Raw genomic sequence first — 21,791 nt, 5'->3', positions numbered from 1 at the left:
TCAGCCCCCAGATGGTTGTTGATGTTTGGTAATGAAAATCACATTTTAGCAAGTAAATTTTCAAAGACAACTATAAAATTTACTTTCATCATGAAATCTTCCTAGAAAAGGACATAGATATTGCTGCATGCCACCTCAATCCCTGAACAGTGTAAGATTCCAGAGGTACCATGTTCCAGGGTTCATGTTTCCTTTTGGAAATGAAACACAGTGGAGACTGGTGTATTTATTTCTTCTTCTTCTTCTTCTTCTTCTTCTTCTTCTTCTTCTTCTTCTTCTTCTTCTTCTTCTTCTTCTATCACTTGTAGCCAAGTAAGGTTGTCTTCCATGAACATGGTCTTAACAGTGAGTCCATAAGTGATGGTGGAGGCCAGTTCTGGATCTACACGTCCTTCCACAGTGGGGACATAGGTTTCCAGGTGGGAGTTGATAATCAACTCCCAAGAAGGTTTTGCTTCTTTCATAGCCACAGCCTTTGATTCAAACAGAAATCAAATATTGCTTTCTGGCCTTTTGCCTGATTTTAGCTCACATGAGAGCAAACTCTGCTCTCAACTCTGGAGTTTTGTATTTCTAACTAACAGAGAGTTGAGGGTCCACCCATTTGCCCTCTGGAACAGAGCTACTCATTTGTTTCCCTTAACGACCCATTAACCTATTGCAGCCAGGAATTAGAAGAGGGACAGGTATTCAGCCTATTCCTCCCTGCTGAAAGCTCTTATAACAGTATGCTATTGTGGAAAAAGATAATTTGACTTATGTTGCAGTATTTTCACTAGTGTTGAGATGAATTTGGGAAACTCTAAATGTGAATTTATGAATTATGTGTGGTGGAGTGCGATAGTCAAGTATCCTGGTTTTGTAAAGTGCCTAGGGATTCCACAAATGCAGATTAAGGCCTTATCAAATTCATCCCAGAATCATACATCTCAACTGACATAATATACAGAATTTTGCCTCCCGTTACATTACCAAATTCACAGCAGAGGCACTTTAGGGAAAACGGAATGATGGAAATCAGCTCCTCTTCTCCAGAGGCCTACAAAACTATGGTTTTATTCATAATACACCCGGAGGAGAAAATACATTCATTTAATTAAAAGCTCCACATATTTTTAAATGGAATATTGAACTAGATTGTGGTCCCACTTTTTAAACACATACAGACGTAAGAACAAAAGTTCAGTGATGGATAAAGGAGGCTTATTAGTCTATAATCAGCCTTCACAAAATTAATATGTGTGATTAAGGAACATTTGCACTAATGTCATGACAAGACGACAGCTTCCTGAGCTCCCACAAAAGAACTAAATCTCATTAAAAGCAGGAATCTCTGCATTTGCTTTAGAAAAATCACTTTATGCCAATACAGCAGTGAACCCTTGGGAAGTGCAGTTTCTTTCAGTTGGGTGGTGGTAGTAGTCATCCTTTGAAATATGGAATCAGCAGAGTTAGGCCCCAAACTGGCATATGTGGAAGAGGGAACTGGAGATGAATCTTAGGCTGCATTTAAGAAGTGGTTTACTTCATGTCCCCGATGTTTCCCTAACTGTTGATTTCCACACTATATTTGAGCTTTCACATAGTGTAAAAGGCACTTACGGAAATCTAGAGAAATATATAGGAAGTTTGGCACTATTTCAGTGTTAACTGCTTCCAGAAAGAAAAAGAAAAAAACCTATTTGTAACCTCATTAACCTAGAAAATCTCTGGAATACGGTGATAGAAATTGGGGCAGTATACTGGCATACAGTTCTTTCGTGCCGTTTTCCTTTTTTTTTTGCAGAAACAGAAAAATACATGTGTGCGAAGGGTGGGGGGAATAGCGACATTGATGCGTTGTTGCTGTCTCACACCACACCCACTGGTGTGAATGGAATTTAGTGAACTGTGCCTTTCTGTCGAGAAAAACTGCAGTTCCATAACCAACAGCCCCTGCAGTGTGAATGTTAGAAAACAGGGTAATAGCATGAGCATTACAATCAGGAAAATTAATGCAGTATTTCCCACATCTGTATGCACCCTCACTCTCCCTTCTTTTTTAAATTGTTAAAACCGCAACCTGCTCTTGCTGCTGTTAAAGGTAAAGGACCCCTGACGGTTAAGTCCAGTCGCAAATGACTCTGGGGTTGTGGCACTCACCTTGCTTTATTGGCCGAGGGAGCCAGTGTTTGTTTGCAGACAGTTTTTCCGGGTCATGTGGCCAGCATGACTAAGCCGCTTCTGGCGAAACCAGAGCAGTGCACGGAAACGCTGTTTACCTTCCCACCGGAGTGGTACCTATTTATCTACTTGCACTTTGACGTGCTTTCGAACTGCTAGGTTGGCAGGAGCAACGGGAGCTCACCCCGTCACAGGGATTCGAACCGCTGACTTTCCAATCAGCAAGCCCTAGGTTCAGTGGTTTAGACCACAGCTCTTGCTGCTATGCACCCTCAAATACATTTCTCCCCAAATAACACTAGCACCCCACCACTTCCTGCTGAAATTTAAACAGTATTAAGAGAAGGAGCAGGGAAAACCTGGGAATCTGTTGAAAAGTGGGGATTAAATCCCTTAAATATAAGACTTGCCTTATGGTAGTGCTGAGGCTACAATCCTCAACAGGTCTTACTTCTGAACAGATATACGCATAAGACAGTGATGAAATAAATAGGAAGCCCCCTTCCTCCTCCAAATTTACCAGTCTTATTGAAACTTTTTACCTCCCTTCTATTTTCTTGGATGATTCACCAAGGAAACACCTTCACATTTGCTTCTAAATATTATTCTAGGTAAGCCTCAAAGATAACTCTGGTTGTCAGGAGTTACAATACATGTGGGTGGTAGATAAAAACCAAGAAGGAAGAAAGTAAAAATCAAAATGCAGAGTAGAAACTTTGGAAACACTATTTTGAGGTTGTTTTGAGCCAGATATTCTGAAGAATTCCTTGCAACAAACAGAATGCTTTGACTGCTGTATAAATAAAATGGAAGAGACTTATTGCATTTTTAATGACAAAAATTGCAAAGGGGGGAGCTCCCCCCCAAAAAAAGGCTCTTTGGTGAAAGAACTTGGTATTTATAGAAAAACCATGAAATAATCATTGGCAGACTTGCCAGTAAATTTTAGTTTAAGCGAAGTCAAACGCTCTGTTAGAAACATATGTCTGCAATAAAGAAAGGCTTGACCAAGAAGATGAGCTTTGATTCTCTAATGTGACCTCTTCTTAGCAGAGCAAAGTAGAAATCAATCACATATAATAATACATTTCAGATTGCTCAGCAGAGGCTATCAGCAAATGGCTCAGGGTGTAATTGAACATTAGATCTCCAAGGCATAGTCTCTTTCACTGCATGCTCAAATTCTCCCCCTAAGATTTGTTAGCAAATTTGTCTTTTCGGCATTAACACTTGAAAAACACTTCACTCTGACACACCCCAAAGACTCATTCTTACAGCCCGATATTATGAATTCTTATTCAGCAGTTATTCCATCCCATCTCTATCTAGACTCACAGGCATGAAGAAAACGAGCAAGAATTCCACCCCAACCCCTGGAAAATGAGACTGACTCTTGAGTTTCTACAAGTCAACATCATGGGTATCATGGAACTTTGAAGTGTCAGGCATAGCTCTAATGGCTTTAGCCCAAACGTAGCAGAGTTTTCCTGCACAGCGAAGAAGCTAGTTGAGGTGGAAATGACTAGTCAGCTAGACTCAGAATAACTATTTACAGGATTTATTAAAAGGAAAAATAAAACCAGCAGAGTTTCTGCATACAAAACAAAGCAAAATAAATCCTTTCTTTCTCTCTCTCTCTCTTAACCACACACAGCACTCCTACTCCTAACACACCCCACATCACACTGTGCTAGCAATCCCTAGATAACAGAGTTGAGTGCTGGTCGTTAACCAATCAGAGTAAGTAGTTTCTAGGTCAAGCTGACCTTGGCTTTCTGCCAAGAGTAAATTGACACTGCCTTGAGTTAATTGTGTGAAGCCAGAATCTGTAAGTTTCCCATGAGAACCAATTAACAGAAACTCAACACCCCCTCACAGATTCTGCTGGACAATTAACATCAAATACACCTATGTAGGAGATTATTTTTCCAGCAAACCTAAACCCTTGCACATTCGTTTGTTCTTTACCTTTGCCAATGGTTTAGTTAACACATCTGCTACATTTTCTTCACTTGATACATAAGTACAGGTGATTACATTGTCTTGTACACAGCAACGTACATTTTGGTATTTTACAGAGATATGTTTGGAACGTGATTTGAAACCCTCTGTTTTACTTAAGGTTATACAAGCTTGATTATCAATGTAAACTTGTACTGGTTCTCCACAATTTACATTTAAATCTGTTAACAGATGCTTGAAATAAATCACCTCGTTGCACAATTCACTCAACGCGGCGTACTCTGATTCCGTTGATGACACACTTACAACGTCTTGCTTGCGTGACCGCCAGCTGATTAAAGCTCCACCGACCATTATGACCAGTCCTGTGACAGATTTTCTATCCGGCAAATTTCCCCAGTCACTATCACAGTAGCAACTCAACATTTCATCCTCTGAAGAATTTAATTGTAACATATAGCCAATTGTCTGTTTGAGGTATCTCAGAACTTGTTTTACCCCTTTCCAGGCATTTAGTGTGGGTTTTGAGACCAATCTACTTAATATGCCTACTGCATAGCTAATATCAGGTCTGGACCACTGTGCTAGATACAATAAACTTCCAATTACAGAATGATATACATCAGGATGTTCAAATTCAGGACTCTCGTCTGTATGAAGTGTTTTTATGAAACCTGGATCCATAGGCACCACTGCCCCTTTGCAATCCTGCATCCTGTATGTAGTCAGTAGTTGTTTAACTTTGTTCTGCTGACTAATTAGGCAGCTGCCATCTTGGGCCCAGCACACTTCCAACCCTAGATATGTCCTAACCGGGCCTAAGTCTTTCACTTTGAACTTACTGGACAATTGCTTGGCAAACCTTTTAGTTTGTTTATCTGTTTTGCAAGCATACAATACATCATCTACATAAATCAGACAAAACTCTTGATCACTGCCTGTACCACGTACATAAACACAATTGTCAGCTGTACTCTGCTTGAAACCAAATGACACTAAGGCCTCATGGAAACATTTGTTCCAAAATCTTGCAGCCTGTTTAAGACCATATAGAGCTTTGTTTAATTTCAACACTCTATTGGAACCTGTCTCATAACCAGGCGGTTCGGCTAGATACAGGTCTTCTGATATTGATGCGTGTAAATATGCAGTCTGGATATCAAAATGGTTTAACAGGAGTTTTCTCTTTGCTCCAAGCGTTAAAATCAGCCTTACACTGTCCCCCTTCGCAGTAGGGGAAAAAGTCTCGTCATAATCTTTTCCAGGCCTCTGAGAGTATCCTTGAGCCACTAAACGAGCTTTGTATTTGTACTCTCCTGTCACCAGAGGTTTAAGTTTGTACACCCACCTGCAGCCTACAATCTTTGCCCCCTCAGGCGCTGCTACTGGTGTAAAAACCTTGTGCTCATTCAGAGAGGACATCTCTTCCTCCATTGCCTGCTTCCAGAGCTCTGCCTCCTCTTTTGGTAACTTTAACACCTCCTGAAAACTCTTGGGCTCTGCAATTACACTAAACACATTTGCAGTATCTGGAGAAAAACGCACCGGAGGCACTCCTTTGTTTTGTCTTTTAGATCTTCTGGGAGAAAATTTTTCTTCTGACCCACTTTCCTCCTCAGAACTATGACCTCTCCTTTGTTGCTTAACAACTGGTCTTTGGGCAACTCCACTTTCTTGAGAGCTCTTATCTGAACTTTCCTCCCCCTCAGACTCTGATTCTCTATGTTTACCTTCAGAGTCATGAAGCTCCTGGGAAGGTTCAAACCAAACCTCAGTATTGGCATGTAGTCTCTCCCAGCCACTATGTTCACAAAAACTGGCATTCCTGGAGATCACAATGCCATTTGTCACTTCAGCAAAGCGGAAACCTTTTCCCAGCTCCTGGTAACCCACAAACACTAACTGTTTGGTCTTAGGATCTCCCTTCTTCCTCATTTGTTTTGGAATTAACACCCAGGCTTTTGATCCAAACACATGCAAATGGTCAATTTTGGGTTTTTTCTGAAACAATTTAAAGTACGGAGTTGTACCTATTGTTTGATGAAAGAGCCTATTTTGGAGATAACACGCGGTGAGCATGCTCTCCCCCCAATAAGACATGGGCAAATCAGCATCATCAAGCATGGCAAACATCATGTCTTGTAAAGATCTGTTTTTTCGCTCTGCAACGCCATTCTCCTCTGGGGAAAAAGCGTTCGTTTTTCTATGCCCAATGCCACGCTTTTGTAACCAATCTCTAAAAGCATTTGACATAAATTCGCCACCTCTGTCCGTCTGAATCCTTTTGAGTTTAGTGGACAGAAATCTTTCCACAGATGCCACCCAGCCTTTAAACTTAGTGAACACGTCACCCTTATTCTTCATGGGAAAAACCCAAGAATAACGCGTAGCATCATCCACAATTGTTAATGAAAAACGCGATCCACCCCTGCTTACAGCAAATGGACCAATTACGTCCATGTGAACCAGCTGTAGCGGTGACTCACTAACTCTGTCACTTCTGGGGTAAGAGACTCTGTGGGTTTTAACCTTTTTACAAACATTGCAATCAAGGTACTTGTTACAACTCTTTAAATTACCCCCATCAGCCAATTCAGACATTTTTAGTACACTTTTCCAGCCAGCATGCCCCATTTTCCTATGCAATAAGTGCACACAGTTGTCATGTATAGCTTTGTTATTCACTGCAGGCTGAGATTTACTGACTACTGCTGCAACTTGAGATCCTGCTTTAAGCCAAAACAAGCCTCCCTCTGACTTAGCAGTGCCTAAAATCTTACCAGCCTTCTTAATAATGCAACTGTCTCCTTCAAAATACACTTTAAACCCAGCTTTTAGCAAACAATCTACAGACATCAGATTGCTCCTTAATGAAGGGACATAAAGTACATTTTGCAGGCATTCACGAAGACAAGGAACAAAAACTGCACCCCCCGAAATCACTTCGGAAGTACTTCCGTCTGCTAGAGCCACCTGGCTGCGCTGTGCTGAGTTCTTGGAAACAAACAATTCATCTGAATTTATGATGTGCCGAGACGCTCCCGAATCGACCACCCAGACAGCTTGTTTCTCATCAGCAATCTTGATCTCGGCGGTCACCAGCTGAGCCGACTGTTTTTGTTTGAAGAATTTCTTTTTCCGCTGCTGCTGCTGCTGATCTCGTCTCTGCTCCTGCACTGGCAGCTGAGACTTGACCAACTCAGGACATTGTCGTTTTAGATGCGCTGAAGACCCACATCGAAAACAACGCCTAACAGCAAATGCAGACTCCTCACCGGCACGCTGCTCTTGCTTCACCCCTGGCACGGCATGAGAACTCCTTCCAAACCGCCCGCCTGTAGAAGCCTCTGCAGCCAACGACCTTTCTTGCCTCTTCTACCACTCTTCAATCAAACGCCCAGTAACGTAACTGATTGATAAATCACGCTCCTGTATGCCTTCTAGAGACAAAACAAAATTATCCCAGCTTTCCGGGAGAGAACTCAAAATAATAGCCACCTTCTCCTGCTGATCTAACGCACAGTCTCTTTCCTGTAGCGCAGCAAACTTTAACTGTAAACTGTGTAGGTGTTCCTGCATTGTAACCCCAGGCTGTAACATTGCCTTGTACAATGCCTTGCGAATGAACAGCTTGGAAACCGCTGTCTCACGCACATGGAGTTCTTTAAGTGCTTGCCACACACCTCTAGCTGTCTTGATTCCCCTCACATACGGCAACTGGGAATCTTCCAGCCCCAAGACAATTGTGGCCCTTGCTCTTTGGTCTTTATCGAGGTCTTCATCATCAGGCTTCACAGGAAACTTACTCACCACTTGCCAGAGACGATCCCTCTGCAGCACTGCCTGCATGCGTTCCGACCACAGCAAGTAATTGGAGTCATTCAGACGCTCAAAAGCCATCTGAACTGGTTGTGAGGCCATCTTGAGAGCGATGTCCCTGGAACCCGGAACCAGCTACTCATGACCACCGAGAGAGAAAACAGGAACCACAGCACCCAGCACTCACACGCTGCAGCTGTTGTCCTTGTGTCCGCTGCGTCACCAGCTCACCACAGTCAGGAACCAGCCAGTGTCCATCTGCTGCACCAACAGGAACAACAACTTCTGGAACCAACGCCGTTGATGCTGACACCACCACAACTCAGGCTGGCAGCACAATACCCATAACCTCATGGAACTTTGAAGTGTCAGGCATAGCTCTAATGGCTTTAGCCCAAACGTAGCAGAGTTTTCCTGCACAGCGAAGAAGCTAGTTGAGGTGGAAATGACTAGTCAGCTAGACTCAGAATAACTATTTACAGGATTTATTAAAAGGAAAAATAAAACCAGCAGAGTTTCTGCATACAAAACAAAGCAAAATAAATCCTTTCTTTCTCTCTCTCTCTCTTAACCACACACAGCACTCCTACTCCTAACACACCCCACATCACACTGTGCTAGCAATCCCTAGATAACAGAGTTGAGTGCTGGTCGTTAACCAATCAGAGTAAGTAGTTTCTAGGTCAAGCTGACCTTGGCTTTCTGCCAAGAGTAAATTGACACTGCCTTGAGTTAATTGTGTGAAGCCAGAATCTGTAAGTTTCCCATGAGAACCAATTAACAGAAACTCAACAGGGTATGCCTTGTGACTGCAGAGATACAACTGGCAGAAGTCTCCTTAGATAGCTGATGATTCTGCTACATATCTGCACTGGGACTGACTCAATACTTTGTGAAAGAAATGAGGCAAAGTAACCGACAGCTCATAGATTCTGACTGAATGCAGGCAACATCCCTTAAGTCAATCCTATAAAAATGAAGTGTGTAGACATCTCTGTAAAAAAACGTGTTAGGGGCTCTTGATTAACTGGATAGCAATTCTTGACAAAAGATTATTCATTTTTATACAGCTATTTCTTGAAACTGCAGAAGGCAAACTTCATTTGAGAAACAAAATAAAAAAAAACCCTTCCACTAGCACCTTAGAGACCAACTAAGTTTATAATTGGTATGAGCTGTCTTGTGCATGCACAACTTCTTCAGATCTGAAGGAATGTTTTTATTTTGTTTTGACTATGGTAGACCAACACGGCTACCTACTTGTAACTAGAATCATTTGAGAAGAGGCCTTCCCACATATGTGTGAGAGAAGAAAATGTCCCTTTTATGCCAAGTATGCCAACACTTGTCTTTGTATGTTATGGCAAGCCATAAATCAGGGCTGTCCAACAGGTTGATTGCGATCTACTGGTTGATCACATCACAGGGTGTCCCTGGTTGATCCTGGTCGATCTTTGAACCCCCAGCAAAACGCTCAACAACTTTGGCTTCCTAAAACAACTCTGACAATGGGTAGATCACTGACAATTTTTTAATACTGTGAGTAGATCGCAGACTCTTGGAAGTTGGACGCCCCTGCCATAAACCATGAGCATCTTTTATTTTGTTTTGGTCTGCGCTTCCTCAAGTTGGGAGAAACAAATGAGGCTTGATTTACTTTAATGTACAAACCGGCACTCATGGATTGTGAAGGGTAGGTGGGTTCCCACGAGGGAAGACACAATGATAACAGCAAGAACCTTTATTGAACTAACAGAACTGGACAACAGGTGCAAAGCAACTCCTTATATACATTTCTGACAGTCTGGGCCACTCCCACTCCAAAGGTGATTGGCTATCTAAACTTCTAAGCTGTGAATCATGACTCAGAGTTTAAGGGCCAATGGCAGAGGCCCAAATCCTGAAATGTTCTGTGATTGGATATCATGTATCGAATTACAGAACAAAGGAGCTCACAATCCTTAGTCCAGACTCAAGCTCAGGCAAACACAGACCACTGAATACATAACAGTTTGATTCTAACACATCATGTTAAGCCAAGCTTTGTGGTTTGCTACTCCAGGCTTGAAGGTGAGTGGAGTAAAATGGGAGCAATTCATCAACATGCTCTAACCTGCTTCTTCTTCACAGCAAGTCATGGCTAATGGCTTAATGTGAGGTGTAAACAATGGCTAATGCTTGCTGCAAAAAAAGAACACATCGTCTAAAAAAAGTGCTTTTTCAGTACAATTATTGATTTTTATCAAATGTAAATTGCATGTTGCATGCAACATATGCTCCAACTCTTGAATTTGTTTCAGAGGAAATAATCTTTTCCTTTCTTTCTTGGGGCTTTGACCTTCTAAGCTAACTCAGGTATTGCAGCAGCTGCCAGAAGTCTTTAAAATTTCTGCCCAGAGCACTTGGACCAAAACAGTGAACATCTGAGGAGGCTATCAAAAAGACAATGAGAAGTGGAGCGAGTGAGGATGGGTAGAAAGAGCACAATGCTAAAGCAGTCGTGGCTATATGAATAAAACATGCAAATAAACTCATCTGCATGTACTTTCAAAAATGTAATCCAACTCTATCTATGAGTGATTTGGAATTTTTCTCTAAAACCAAAAGTTAAAAAATGCAATTTGACAACAATGGGGTGAGTGGAAAATGAAGCTGGATGGATACGTTTGCATACTTAAAGGATGTCTCTGCTACCATCATAGTTTGTATTTTTTATGTTCAAATGATTCATTTGTGCATTCCTTATTTTTCCACCCCAACAGGTATGACACAGTTTGTTCATCTTATGAATCAGTATTACCAAAAGAAAAGTAAATATAAAGTAAAATAATACAGAGGACATTACAAAGTTTATAAGTGACACATTTCTCTATCAATGAGAACAAACACCCATCAATACAGTGCCATTTTACTTCATGCCCAAACATGCCCTACGGAATCGTTTTACTGGAACATGTTGTTGAATGTGTTTGCCACATATAATTTCAAAACCATTCATTTTTCCCATCAAAAATAACAGCTCCATTCATTTTTTTGCTGAACAGCAATATTTTAGTGACTAATGGAGCTGTAAGCCTAGTGTAATTTTGAAGATACAATTTCACATTTGAGAGTGAAAAGAAGAATATGGCATTTTAAACAGTGTAAAATGTCAATAATCAAACAGCAGGCAAGTTTCTGGTGTTCAAAGAAAGACTATACTGATCTCAGGGAGAGAGAACTCTCCATCTAAATAAGTCATGAGGACCCTTGATTAATGCTTTAAGTTCCTTCACTATACAATATGGAAATGTACTTATCAGAAATGTAATTGCAATATTCTAACACTCACAGAAACAACAATTTTCCAAACACAACTGTGACATTTTCAAAAACTCATTTCAAAAAGATCACATACAATAGTTTTCCTTAGACTTCACAGAAAACGGAAACATAGCCCCCAAATTTAAGAGGCAGAGTTGGGCCTAAAGAACCCAAGTTGAGAAGCACAAAGATGATACACTGAAGGTGATATACTTTATTAGATTTTTCATTGCACACAGCATGTATATAGAAAAGTAACCAGTTTTCCAGAGCACGTGAAGAATAAAAGTCACAATAAAATGCAACCAATTTTTGTTCTCTTACTGAGCACCTCTGCTCAGCATATCCTTTCTGTACATTTTTGTCTATTCACTCATTACCTTCAGTGTCCACATGTGGGTTGTAAAAAAATAGGTTGGGAAGCAATGGATGAGACCACCTTTGTTTGTCAATAATAATAATAATAATAATAATAATAATAATAATAATAATAATAATAATAAAAAAACAGGAAAGACCCAGTTGCTCCCAAACTGTCCTTGGGAGTGGCTCTTGGTGCTAGGAAATATTAGCAACATTTATGTTCATTAGCAGTAGCTCTCCAATTACTTGCACAAACAAACAAACAAACAAACAAACACTGAGAAAATCCCCTTCAAATGTTTAAAGGTATCAAGCCCAGGTGACCTTGAATCCAGCATTCCACTAGAAGAGGAACATTAAAAAACCAGACTATATCTGTTTTTACATCTGAAAAGTGCAAGATCATTCACATTCAGCTCAGATGCTTTGGAAAAAACCTTATAGATTTAACTCCAATTTCAGGATACGTGGGACAGAACAAGCAGAACAAGAAACAGATCACACCCTAAACATTATGCTGCAGATCATAGGTAATGCTAAACAATGCTTTTCCATTATTGTAGATGGCAACAGGTGAACTCTTAGGCCAAGAGAATAAATATTGTCCTTTAGCACCTGAATGCTCTATGAGCGGCAGGAGAATTCTCTGTTCATATAAGGGGCAATCTCCAAGCATACTAGGAATATCTCTCTTTATAGAATGAAAGTGGAAGCCCCTATGGATGTAATGAGTTGGATGTTAATCACCTTACAGAAAATATATAGGCACAAAAAAGGATACTCTCCAAGAACCAGAAAGCAAACTTCTACGGATAATGTATCAACAACTGAAATATATTCTTCACATGGATAGAGGATCAACATTTATATTATAACAACACTGCTTAAAATTCAAGTAGTTCGAAAGACTTGTTTTCATAAATTCAGTTGACAATAAGCAAGCGATCAAATTCAGAAGGTTGCTCAAAAACAAAGCTAAAATACGCCACTGTAGACAAACCATGTTTTTTATGAGGCAAATTTTAAACATAAGAACTTTGTTGTGATGTAAACACTATCTGAGAGGCAGATGCAAATCGTTAACTGAATAAGAAAAGCCTTCTCTTTCACTCCAGGCTAGAGCCAGAGAAGACATAGACAATACAGGAGTTCTCCAACAGTATGCCAAGTGGCAGTTCAACGGTCACAGTTGCTCTCTGTTGCTAAGGGATATCAATGTACCTGTGATACTTCTCCATTTATGTACATGCAGAATTATCCAAAGGGTCACTTTATGATTGGTCATTTAATGAATATTCCATTCAAACTTATTGGTCCATCAGAAAACAGTTGATTGGCCTGAAGGGAATACAAGGCCAAGCACAGCACTGTTTGGTGCAGTCCTTGGTGGACCACGAAGAGATTTGAGAAGAGCCTAGAGAGAGAATCTGGAGGTGTTGAGTCAACCTGGAAGCTGAAGTCATAGAAGATCTATGAGATAGATGTTGAAGACTCCAGCAGCATTTGAGGAGGAAGGGGAGAAGTGAAGGCCAATGAGACAGCAGGTGTCAGTTGACAGGAGGAAATAATGAGTTCTTGGCCAGATTGAACACGTCTGGTGAAGACATCAGAAATGCCTGGAAGCTGTCTGAGGGAAAGTGAACCTCAAAAAGAGGGAGGAGGTTTTCTAAACAAAGCTGTGGGCAGTGGTGGAGGAAGCCGCTTGAGCGCGTGGGGTGGTGCACCCAGGGGCGGGGCGGGGCACACTGTGGGGCCTCCGGAGTCTGCCTTCCTCCCCCCACTCAGCCGCCCTACAGCTGGGGGGGAGGCAGCGGCCAGACTGTTTGGGCAGCGTGGAGCCTGTACACACCCAAGCCACCGTGTCTATCGCAGGAGAGACGTGGTGGCTCTGGCACGCTGCATGACCCACAGTGAGTGCCACCTGGCATTTGTCACCCCCCCAGTGGTGACACCCAGGGTGGACCGCAGCCACCGCACCCCCTTCCTCCGCCCTTGCCTATGGGTCATCTGAGGAAAATGTGGGAAGCAGAATTGCCTCTGTTTATTCATGAAGGGATAGGAACCAGAGTAAGCCCCTAGACATTTTCTTAAAACAGTAGCACCATTAATGACCATGAAAAAACTACTTAAAGCAATAGCCACACTAACAAATAACAGTAAGTTACAGTAACTGCAACTGCCTAGAGTGCTATTGTGCTCATGTTGTGCATTGAGACTTTCCGTGGCATTTGTTCGACGACTTTCTTTTTAACTGCTTTCGATTTTTCTTCTTAGATTGTTTTTAAGCTGAAGTCTTAAATCTTTTTTGTATTGTATCCATTTTGTGTCAGCCACCTTTCTGTAGTTTTTTTAGACAGGCAGGGTATATTTATATTTGTATTAATAGTGATAATAATGTAACAACACATATTGTTTGTGCCTTTTAACTAAATATGGGGAGGAGAGAACCTCCTAAACTATGCCTGTAGATATGTCACTCACAGTGGAACGGGTGTACTAACCTGTTTTAGGGTCAACAGAGAAATATGGCTGTCCCTGAAGAATACTGTACACGACCCGAGCACTGTTTCCATAGGTGGGGTCATCAGCATCTGTAGCTGTCACCTGAAGGACTGAGGTACCTATGATATCCAAGAAAACATGATTTAGCTGTTTAGATCAACATTCCAATGAATATGCAATATCTGACATAGATCAACATTCCAATGAATATGCAATATCTGCTTTTTAGCAGCGCCCTTTCTAACATTTTCCTCAAGACAACTAAAGGTAAAGGACCCCTGACAGTTAAGTCCAGTCGCAAATGATGCTGGGGTTGCGGCGCTCATCTCGCTTTACAGGCCGAGGGAGCTGGTGTTTGTCCGCAGGCAGTTTTTCCAGGTCATGTGGCCAGCATGACTAACCACTTCTGGCGAAACCAGAGCAGCGCATGGAAACACTGTTTACCTTCCCACCAGAGTGGTACCTATTTATCTACTTGCACTTTGATGTGCTTTCAAACTGCTAGGTTGGCAGGAGCTGGGACCAAGCAACAGGAGCTCACCCCGTCACAGGGATTCGAACCGCCGACCTTCTGATTGGCAAGCCCTAGGTTCAGTGGTTTAGACCACAGTCCCTAAAGACAACTAGATCCTGCCTAATAACTCTCTTTTGTTAGACTACTGGCTTTCTTGATAATAAAGTGTTCAGGAGCTCAACTTAGTGGATTTCTGCAGAAGATTGATATCGCAAACCAGGCATAGGCTTCTCATTGGCATCTATGCTCTGTAGGGCTTTGAAAGTGGTGTCCCTTGGAACTTGGTATTCATGTTATGGGCTGTAACTTTGTACCATGACTAGAAGGATCCCAGCTGATATGGGTGGGTTGTGCTTATTGTAAGATATATGCATTAATACTGAAACACACACAATTGTTTCCAAACAGAAACTCTAGAAAAGTTACCTAGACAAGCTAAAAAACTTGCATACATCCTGCCGCCCACAGTTAACTCCCTGTAGTTACTCGAAGAAAGGGCACTTTTCACATACAAATGACACCTGACTCATAAACTGGAAATTAAACTGAGGCTGTAATCTTTAGAGTGTTTAACTGAAAGTTAATTCCATCAAAATCAAGAGAAGCTAGTTCAGAGAAAGTATATTTAGGACAGATTAGAAACATCTCATTGTCTGGAGAGTAATTACATTGTATTTATCAGACTTATTAGTCACTTGTTACCCGAAAGTCTCCAAGCAACTTACAGCGTATATATACTGTATGTATGTCTCTCTGTGTGTACTCTCTCTCTCTCTCTCTCTCTCTCTCTCTCTCTCTCTCTCTCTCACACACACACACACACACACACACACACATATGCAGTCCTTTCCCCCCTAAAATGTTTAGGGGTACTCTCATTTTGACTCAAGAAAATCACCGGGAAATGAAATGAAGCCACCATCGGAGGTGGTAACAATCAAACTGACCAATCACCGTGTTAGATTCCAACTCCTACTTCACACATTAAACGTTCGCTTCCATCTGAGACTCAGGAAACACTGTGACAGGAAATGAGGCCGCCATTGAGGGTAGCAATGGAACTGACGATTCACCATGCTAGAGAAGAAACTAAAAAAAAATAATTTAGTTTCTTCTCCCATTAGATTCACAAACCCCCTATAAAAAGCAGTGTGTGTATATGTGTGTGTGTGTGTGTGTGTGTGTGTGTGTGTGTGTGTGTCTATCTCTCTGTGTGTATCACACACAGAGAGAGAAAGAGAGACAGAGAAAATGTAGAATAAACACTGACAACAGGGAAACACTGGCCTGCGAACAGCCTTTACCAAAGGTGTCATGGGCTTTGAAGACACTCAAACTCAGGACGCAAGGGAGAAACGTGCTAGGAGAAAGGCACGCTAGGCAAATCTACACCGTTTTCAGCTCCCGCCCGGAAACCAATGTCCCCACTGTGGAAGGACGTGTGGATCCAGAATTGGCCTCCACAGTCACTTACGGACTCATTGTTAAAAGTGTGTTTATGGAAGACAATCTTACTCGGCTACGAGTGATTGCCAAAGTAGAAGACATATTACCATGAGGGGGAGGGAAAGTTGGGGAAATCATATAATACATTAATATTTCATATAACTTAACATCCATTAAAAGACTCAAATAATAAACAAAGCAATACTCTGACCCACTAGTTAAAAAATAAACAAAACCTCAACCTCCCTCTGATCCAAAAATCATTCACATTGAACCAACCATTTCCCCCCTTTAATCTCCCCACCCCACCGATAAGTCTGGTGTCAAGGCCAACAGTTGCAAATCAGTGACGGTTGAGTCCAGTGTCCTTCAGGGATCGTCCAGCTTTTCTCCTCTCCCTTCAGGGGAGAAATATAACAAAGCAAAGCAGGAAGATGGTAACAAAAGTTTTACCTGCTTTGCAGTTGACCTGGCCTGGTTCACATGGCGAAGCTATTTTTAAATGTCTCAAAGGAAGCAAGTGAGTGCTGATCAGAGAAATCAAAGATTTCAATATGTAGCCAAGATTGGCCATTACATTGTAAAGCAGGAATAAGGAATCTGTGGCCCTCCAGAAGTTGTTCAACTCACACCACTGTCAGCTTGCATGGGCAACGGTCAGGAATATGTGAGTTGTAGTCCAAAATCTGAAAGCCCACAGGTTCCTCATCCTTGTTGTATGTGTGTGTTCATTAAAGAATTTTCATAATTAACAAGGCTACATGCAACGTCTCTGTTTTCAATTCATAGTTACATTCAGTGTGACACACTGCTGTCATAGACATTGCGAGGTTGTGGGGGAGAGAGGGGTGGGGAGAAAGAAGGGGGTAGTAATTTTTCATTCTTTTGCTTAGTGTATATGTAGAACTGGCCCTATTGAATATATTCCAAGACAACAACACACACTCACACTACAAAGAACTCATAAGCCGCCTACTCTCAGCAGCCAGGAGCATCTTAACTAGACAGTGGAGACACCTGTCAGGAGTAAACGTGGACCAGAGTATGGGAAACAGCCCTACTAGAAAACCTAACCAACAAATTGAAACTAACACAAGGACCTGTCTGCCTTCTCTTTTGAGATCCTTCCAATTTCTCCCATTGTTTTGGATATATTGTAGTACTCCAATAATTTGGCAAGCCACTCTATCTTTGTTGGTACAGTACCAGACAGGGACTGGAAGGTGTTTAAAAGATACTTGCAAAACTATATCTAAAAATCAGAACTCCTATTAGAATAAACAAGTTTCGTTTCAAATATTGGAATACTTAATAAGATGGATAACAATGTCTAATAGAAAAAGAAATATGAAATTAGGTTAAAGGTGTGTGAAAGAAAGTAATAGAAGTAGAAAGAAATTGCAATTGAGTAGATTGGAAGTCTAACACAAAGGGTGAGGGGTGGTGGATGGTGATGGGAATTATCTGTGGGATTGAGTGTAGGTATGTTGTAGGTATGTTGTATGTATGTAGGTAGGTAGGTATGTTGTATGTATGTAGGTAGGTATGTTGTATGAAATGTATGTTTGTATGTTTGTATGTATGTGTATTAATGTTGAATTATTTTGACAATAAAAAATTATTAAAAAAGAAAGTAACTAACACAAGGACAAACAAAAGAGGATGCCTTTGCCCCAGTATGGTTCACCTTTTTTACATATACAATCATACATTGGAAGTCGAAGGAAAACCATTCCGGAAGTCCGTTTGACTTCCAAAACATTCAGAAACCAAAGCACAGCTTCTGATTGGCTGCAGGAAGCTCCTGCAGCCAGTCAGAAGCCGTGAAAGCCCTGTCGGATGTTTGGCTTCCAAAAATAGTCTGCAAACCAGAACAGTCACTTCCGAGTTTGCGGTGTTCGGCAGCCAAAACATTCGAGAACTAAGCTGTTCGAAAACAAAGGTATGGTTTTACAGCCCAACAAGACAGCAACATAAACTCCTCATCCCTCTTGTAAAATCATTACAGTTCTAAGCACCTTTTACTTGGGAGCAGTAGGTTGAAGTAAGTGTGGAATCGACACCTGATCCTGCTGTGCTCCCTTGCTGAACATCAGCTTCTCTGCTTTCCTGAACATATTGTCACTGGGCAGTTTCTTAGCCCTTCTAAGGAAGAAGAATTTTGAGCCGCATGGCAGGGATAGTAGGGACTGAACACAACTGCCCAAATGCATCTGGAAAGTTTCCCCTGAAATCCTCTGAAAGATTTCACACATCTCTAATATTTGGTAGCCTTGTGGTACATCTTTTAAAATCAGTTCTTTTCTCCCTGTATGCACAGAGGCTTAAATTATTCAGTGTACAATTAACACTCCAAATTAATCCCCTATGTGCTTTTTAGAAACTGAAGATTGGGTAATATGAACTCCATACTTAATTTTTAGAAAAGAGAAGCCAAGTTTGAAGGCTCCATCAGAGGGCTCATGACTGTTTTGGAACTAAATGTGAAATGCAAGCAAACTTTGTCCATGGCAAGGACCGTATGTGTGGATTGACCGGGATTAAAATAAGTATCTTCTACACTTCACTTTACTACTAACTGATATTGGCATGGTGGTATTATTCCTGTGTAAGAGTCTCAGTTTGTACAGAAAGTGGTTAATGGACCCAGAATGGGTGCTTAAGAACCACAATCAGTGGCAGTGTTGCCGGCCACATATATTGTTAATAAAATTACAAATAAATAGTGCATAATGGCTTGAGACACCTCAAGGAGGCAAGAGGAGATTTGGGAAAGAATAATATGAAAAAGGATGGTTGAATACACTCTGTGTGAACAAGAAGATCAGGAGCATTTTGGAGCATCTTGAAGCCCCTCTGGAGATGGAGGTTATACGCTTCTTATTACAGGGGAGAGACCAGGAGCTCACCAAGACAGTAGCTAAGTTCCTCTATTTGATTTTTTTGTCGCCGAAGTATGCTACAGGATCCTGCCCTTGCTGGAGACCCACAGAGATGAAATAGATTGCTCGCCTCTTCTTCCCTTTGGTAAATGACTGTACTGTTGAAATGGTGATGAGATTGCACTGGCTTATTTATTCTGAATGTTTGTAAGTGATGCCAATAAAGGTTTGATGATGATGATGATGATTTTGGAGCAGAAAGAAAGAAAGAAAGAAAGAAAGAAAGCAAGCAAGCAAGCTAGTTTTGCACTCAGAAAAGCACTTTCTGGCATCTCTCTCTGAACTCTACTGAGACAGTGGATATGCTCCTTTCAGGAGTGCTATGCTATCTTTCTCCAGCTATGCTCAATTTATTACATGAACACATTTAATCTCCAGTGATCTCCTTCAGATGAAACCAAACCTGTGCAGGAGTTGCCCTGCAAATGTTCACCTGGTGGAGTGGGGAGCATGTACCAATGTATTTCAAGGTTGATCTGGGGCTTAAAACATAAGACCAGGCAATAATTCACTCTGTTAGCAAAATACATGGTGTGGAAGCTCTGTATATGGGAGGGTAAAGCAGTATTCAATAATAATGGACACGGAGGAGAAAGTCTGTCCTAGTCTCTCCTTCTATCTTGTGCCACATCTAAGTAGCTTCACAGTTACCAGTCTCCTTTCAAGAGGCGACAAATGGTACATACGACATTCCCCATAGTGCTTATTGTCTCTCTTATTCTAGGAAGGACTAGATACAGCACACAGGGTCTGGTCCTCTTCATGCCTCAATTGGAAGTGTGGAGGCCAGAGATAGTTGTGTAGTAGCTTAGGGCACTGTTAGGCACCCAGCATGGTGGAAGCCTTGATACTGTGCTCTCAGCAAAAAAGAACAGTATTCTATGAAACAAATTTAAAATCAGTCCCATGTTTTCCTCCTGCCCTAGTCAATTTCTAGGGTTGCTTGAGTAATGCAATTTTCACAAATTCCAAAAAGAACTGACCTGATCTGTACCTCCTAGACTAATGTGCATGTTGGACTTTTGTCACCCACCAGCTTTTGCAGTTCCCCAAGTAGAGACATCACCTTGCCAACAAAGGTCCATATAGTAAAAGCTATGGTTTTCCCAGTAGCGATGTATGGAAGTGAAAGCTGGACCATAAAGAAGGCTGATCGCCGAAGAATTGATGCTTTTGAATTATGGTGCTGGAGGAGACTCTTGAGAGTCCCATGGACTGCAAGAAGATCAAACCTCTCCCTTCTTAAGGAAATCAGCCCTGAGTGCTCACTGGAAGGACAGATTGTGAAGTTGAGGCTCCAATACTTGGGCACTCATGAGAAGAGAAGACTCCCTGGAAAAGACCCTGATGTTGGGAAAGATGGAGGGCACAAGGAGAAGGAGACGACAGAGGACGAGATGGTTGGATAGTGTTCTCGACGCTACCAGCATGAGTTTGACCAAACTGCGGGAGGCAGTGGAAGGCAGGAGTGCCTGGCGTGCTCTGGTCGGTGGGGTCACGAAGAGTCGGACACGACTAAACGACTAAACAACAACAACAATGTTCCAATGTATATTTTGAGAAAGTATATATGTCCACATGCATATTTAAATGCAAAGTGGTGTGCCCATTTCTCTTTTTAACTGCAGATTAATTCAGAAATAGAACAGAACATAATTAAGGGTGAATATAAAATGTGACGTGGAGCAGAAATAGATTGGTTTGTCCATTCCTACCTATTTATTTCAGATTATGTTGATGTTGAAAACACCCATAGCTTTATGCTAGTTCTTTCTCACTACTGCTTTAGCTTTGGAATTTTGCAAGTTATATGCCAATGAGAAGCTGAAAAGGAAAGACTTCAATCTGCGTCTCTGCAGACAAATCTTTAATGTTTAATGAGGCAGTTTAATAAAATAAAAAAAGGCAAATGTCTGCTGAGAATGCAAATTTGTATGCATGACTTGCCATCCTTTTGGTGCACTGTTGAATTCTCAAATGGATCAACGTTGAACAGGCAACACTCCTTTAACACTCTAAGGAGTGAAAAAAGAAAAAAAAGGGGGGGGAGACAGAGCTATATGAAATCTCCAAACATCTGACTACCCACATAAGGCTGTTTTTTTCTCTGCCTCTCTTCCTCTTTCCCTCTCTTTTGGTTTAAAGGAGTCGTCAACACGATACAACTTTAATTTTGTTTTATGCAGGCAGTGAATATTGTCAACAAAACAATAAATAGTGCATGGAATCAAGTTGCGAGATAATTGCATAGAAGTCATGAGTTTGCATTCCAGAAATCTACAGATTCCCCCTTCATTATTTTTTTTAGGTGGGGGCTACTCTGTTCCTTTTAGTTTTGAATGTGTGTGTAATGGAGGGGGGATATAATAAAAAATAAATAAGTATATTGTGTGTGGATCTTATGCCTATAGTCCCTTTAACTAACTAAAAAGCAAAATATTAAAGAGACTGCAGATTATTTTAAACCATAATGTTTTCTTATTACAGCCCAATAGCCACATTTCCATTTTTGAATCCATTATCTATGAATTATATTAGCAGATTTTCAGGGAGAAAATATGCCTCTTTCATCTGTGCATACATACCTCACTTCAACCACACAGAAAACAAGTTTCAGATACAAAGCTGCACAGAAAAAAGTTTCCGATTCAAGCTGTATGAAATGTGCGAAATCAGACATCAAGCACTTCTACCCAGTCACAGAAGGCACCCATCTGACACCCTCCTCCCCAAAAAACCCTATCAAACTTCCACATTTTAAGAGTCAAACTTCCAAA

The 21,791-nt window shown here is 41.2% G+C and overlaps 1 protein-coding gene across 5 annotated transcripts in view; it reads right to left on the bottom strand.

The window, feature by feature from the left end:
- Window positions 1-21,791, bottom strand: part of CDH18 (cadherin 18) — a 625,894-nt gene that overhangs the window by 96,009 nt on the left and 508,094 nt on the right. For all 5 annotated transcript variants that reach the window (XM_053397117.1, XM_053397113.1, XM_053397118.1 and 2 more), the window contains one exon: window positions 14,112-14,231. In XM_053397117.1, the coding sequence (XP_053253092.1) occupies window positions 14,112-14,231 (120 nt within the window). The remainder of the gene's footprint in view (window positions 1-14,111; window positions 14,232-21,791) is intronic.

The sequence above is a fragment of the Podarcis raffonei genome, chromosome 7, assembly GCF_027172205.1.
Source record: "Podarcis raffonei isolate rPodRaf1 chromosome 7, rPodRaf1.pri, whole genome shotgun sequence".
NCBI classification, from domain to species: domain Eukaryota; kingdom Metazoa; phylum Chordata; class Lepidosauria; order Squamata; family Lacertidae; genus Podarcis; species Podarcis raffonei.
This window is presented reverse-complemented; position numbering and strand designations above follow the sequence as displayed.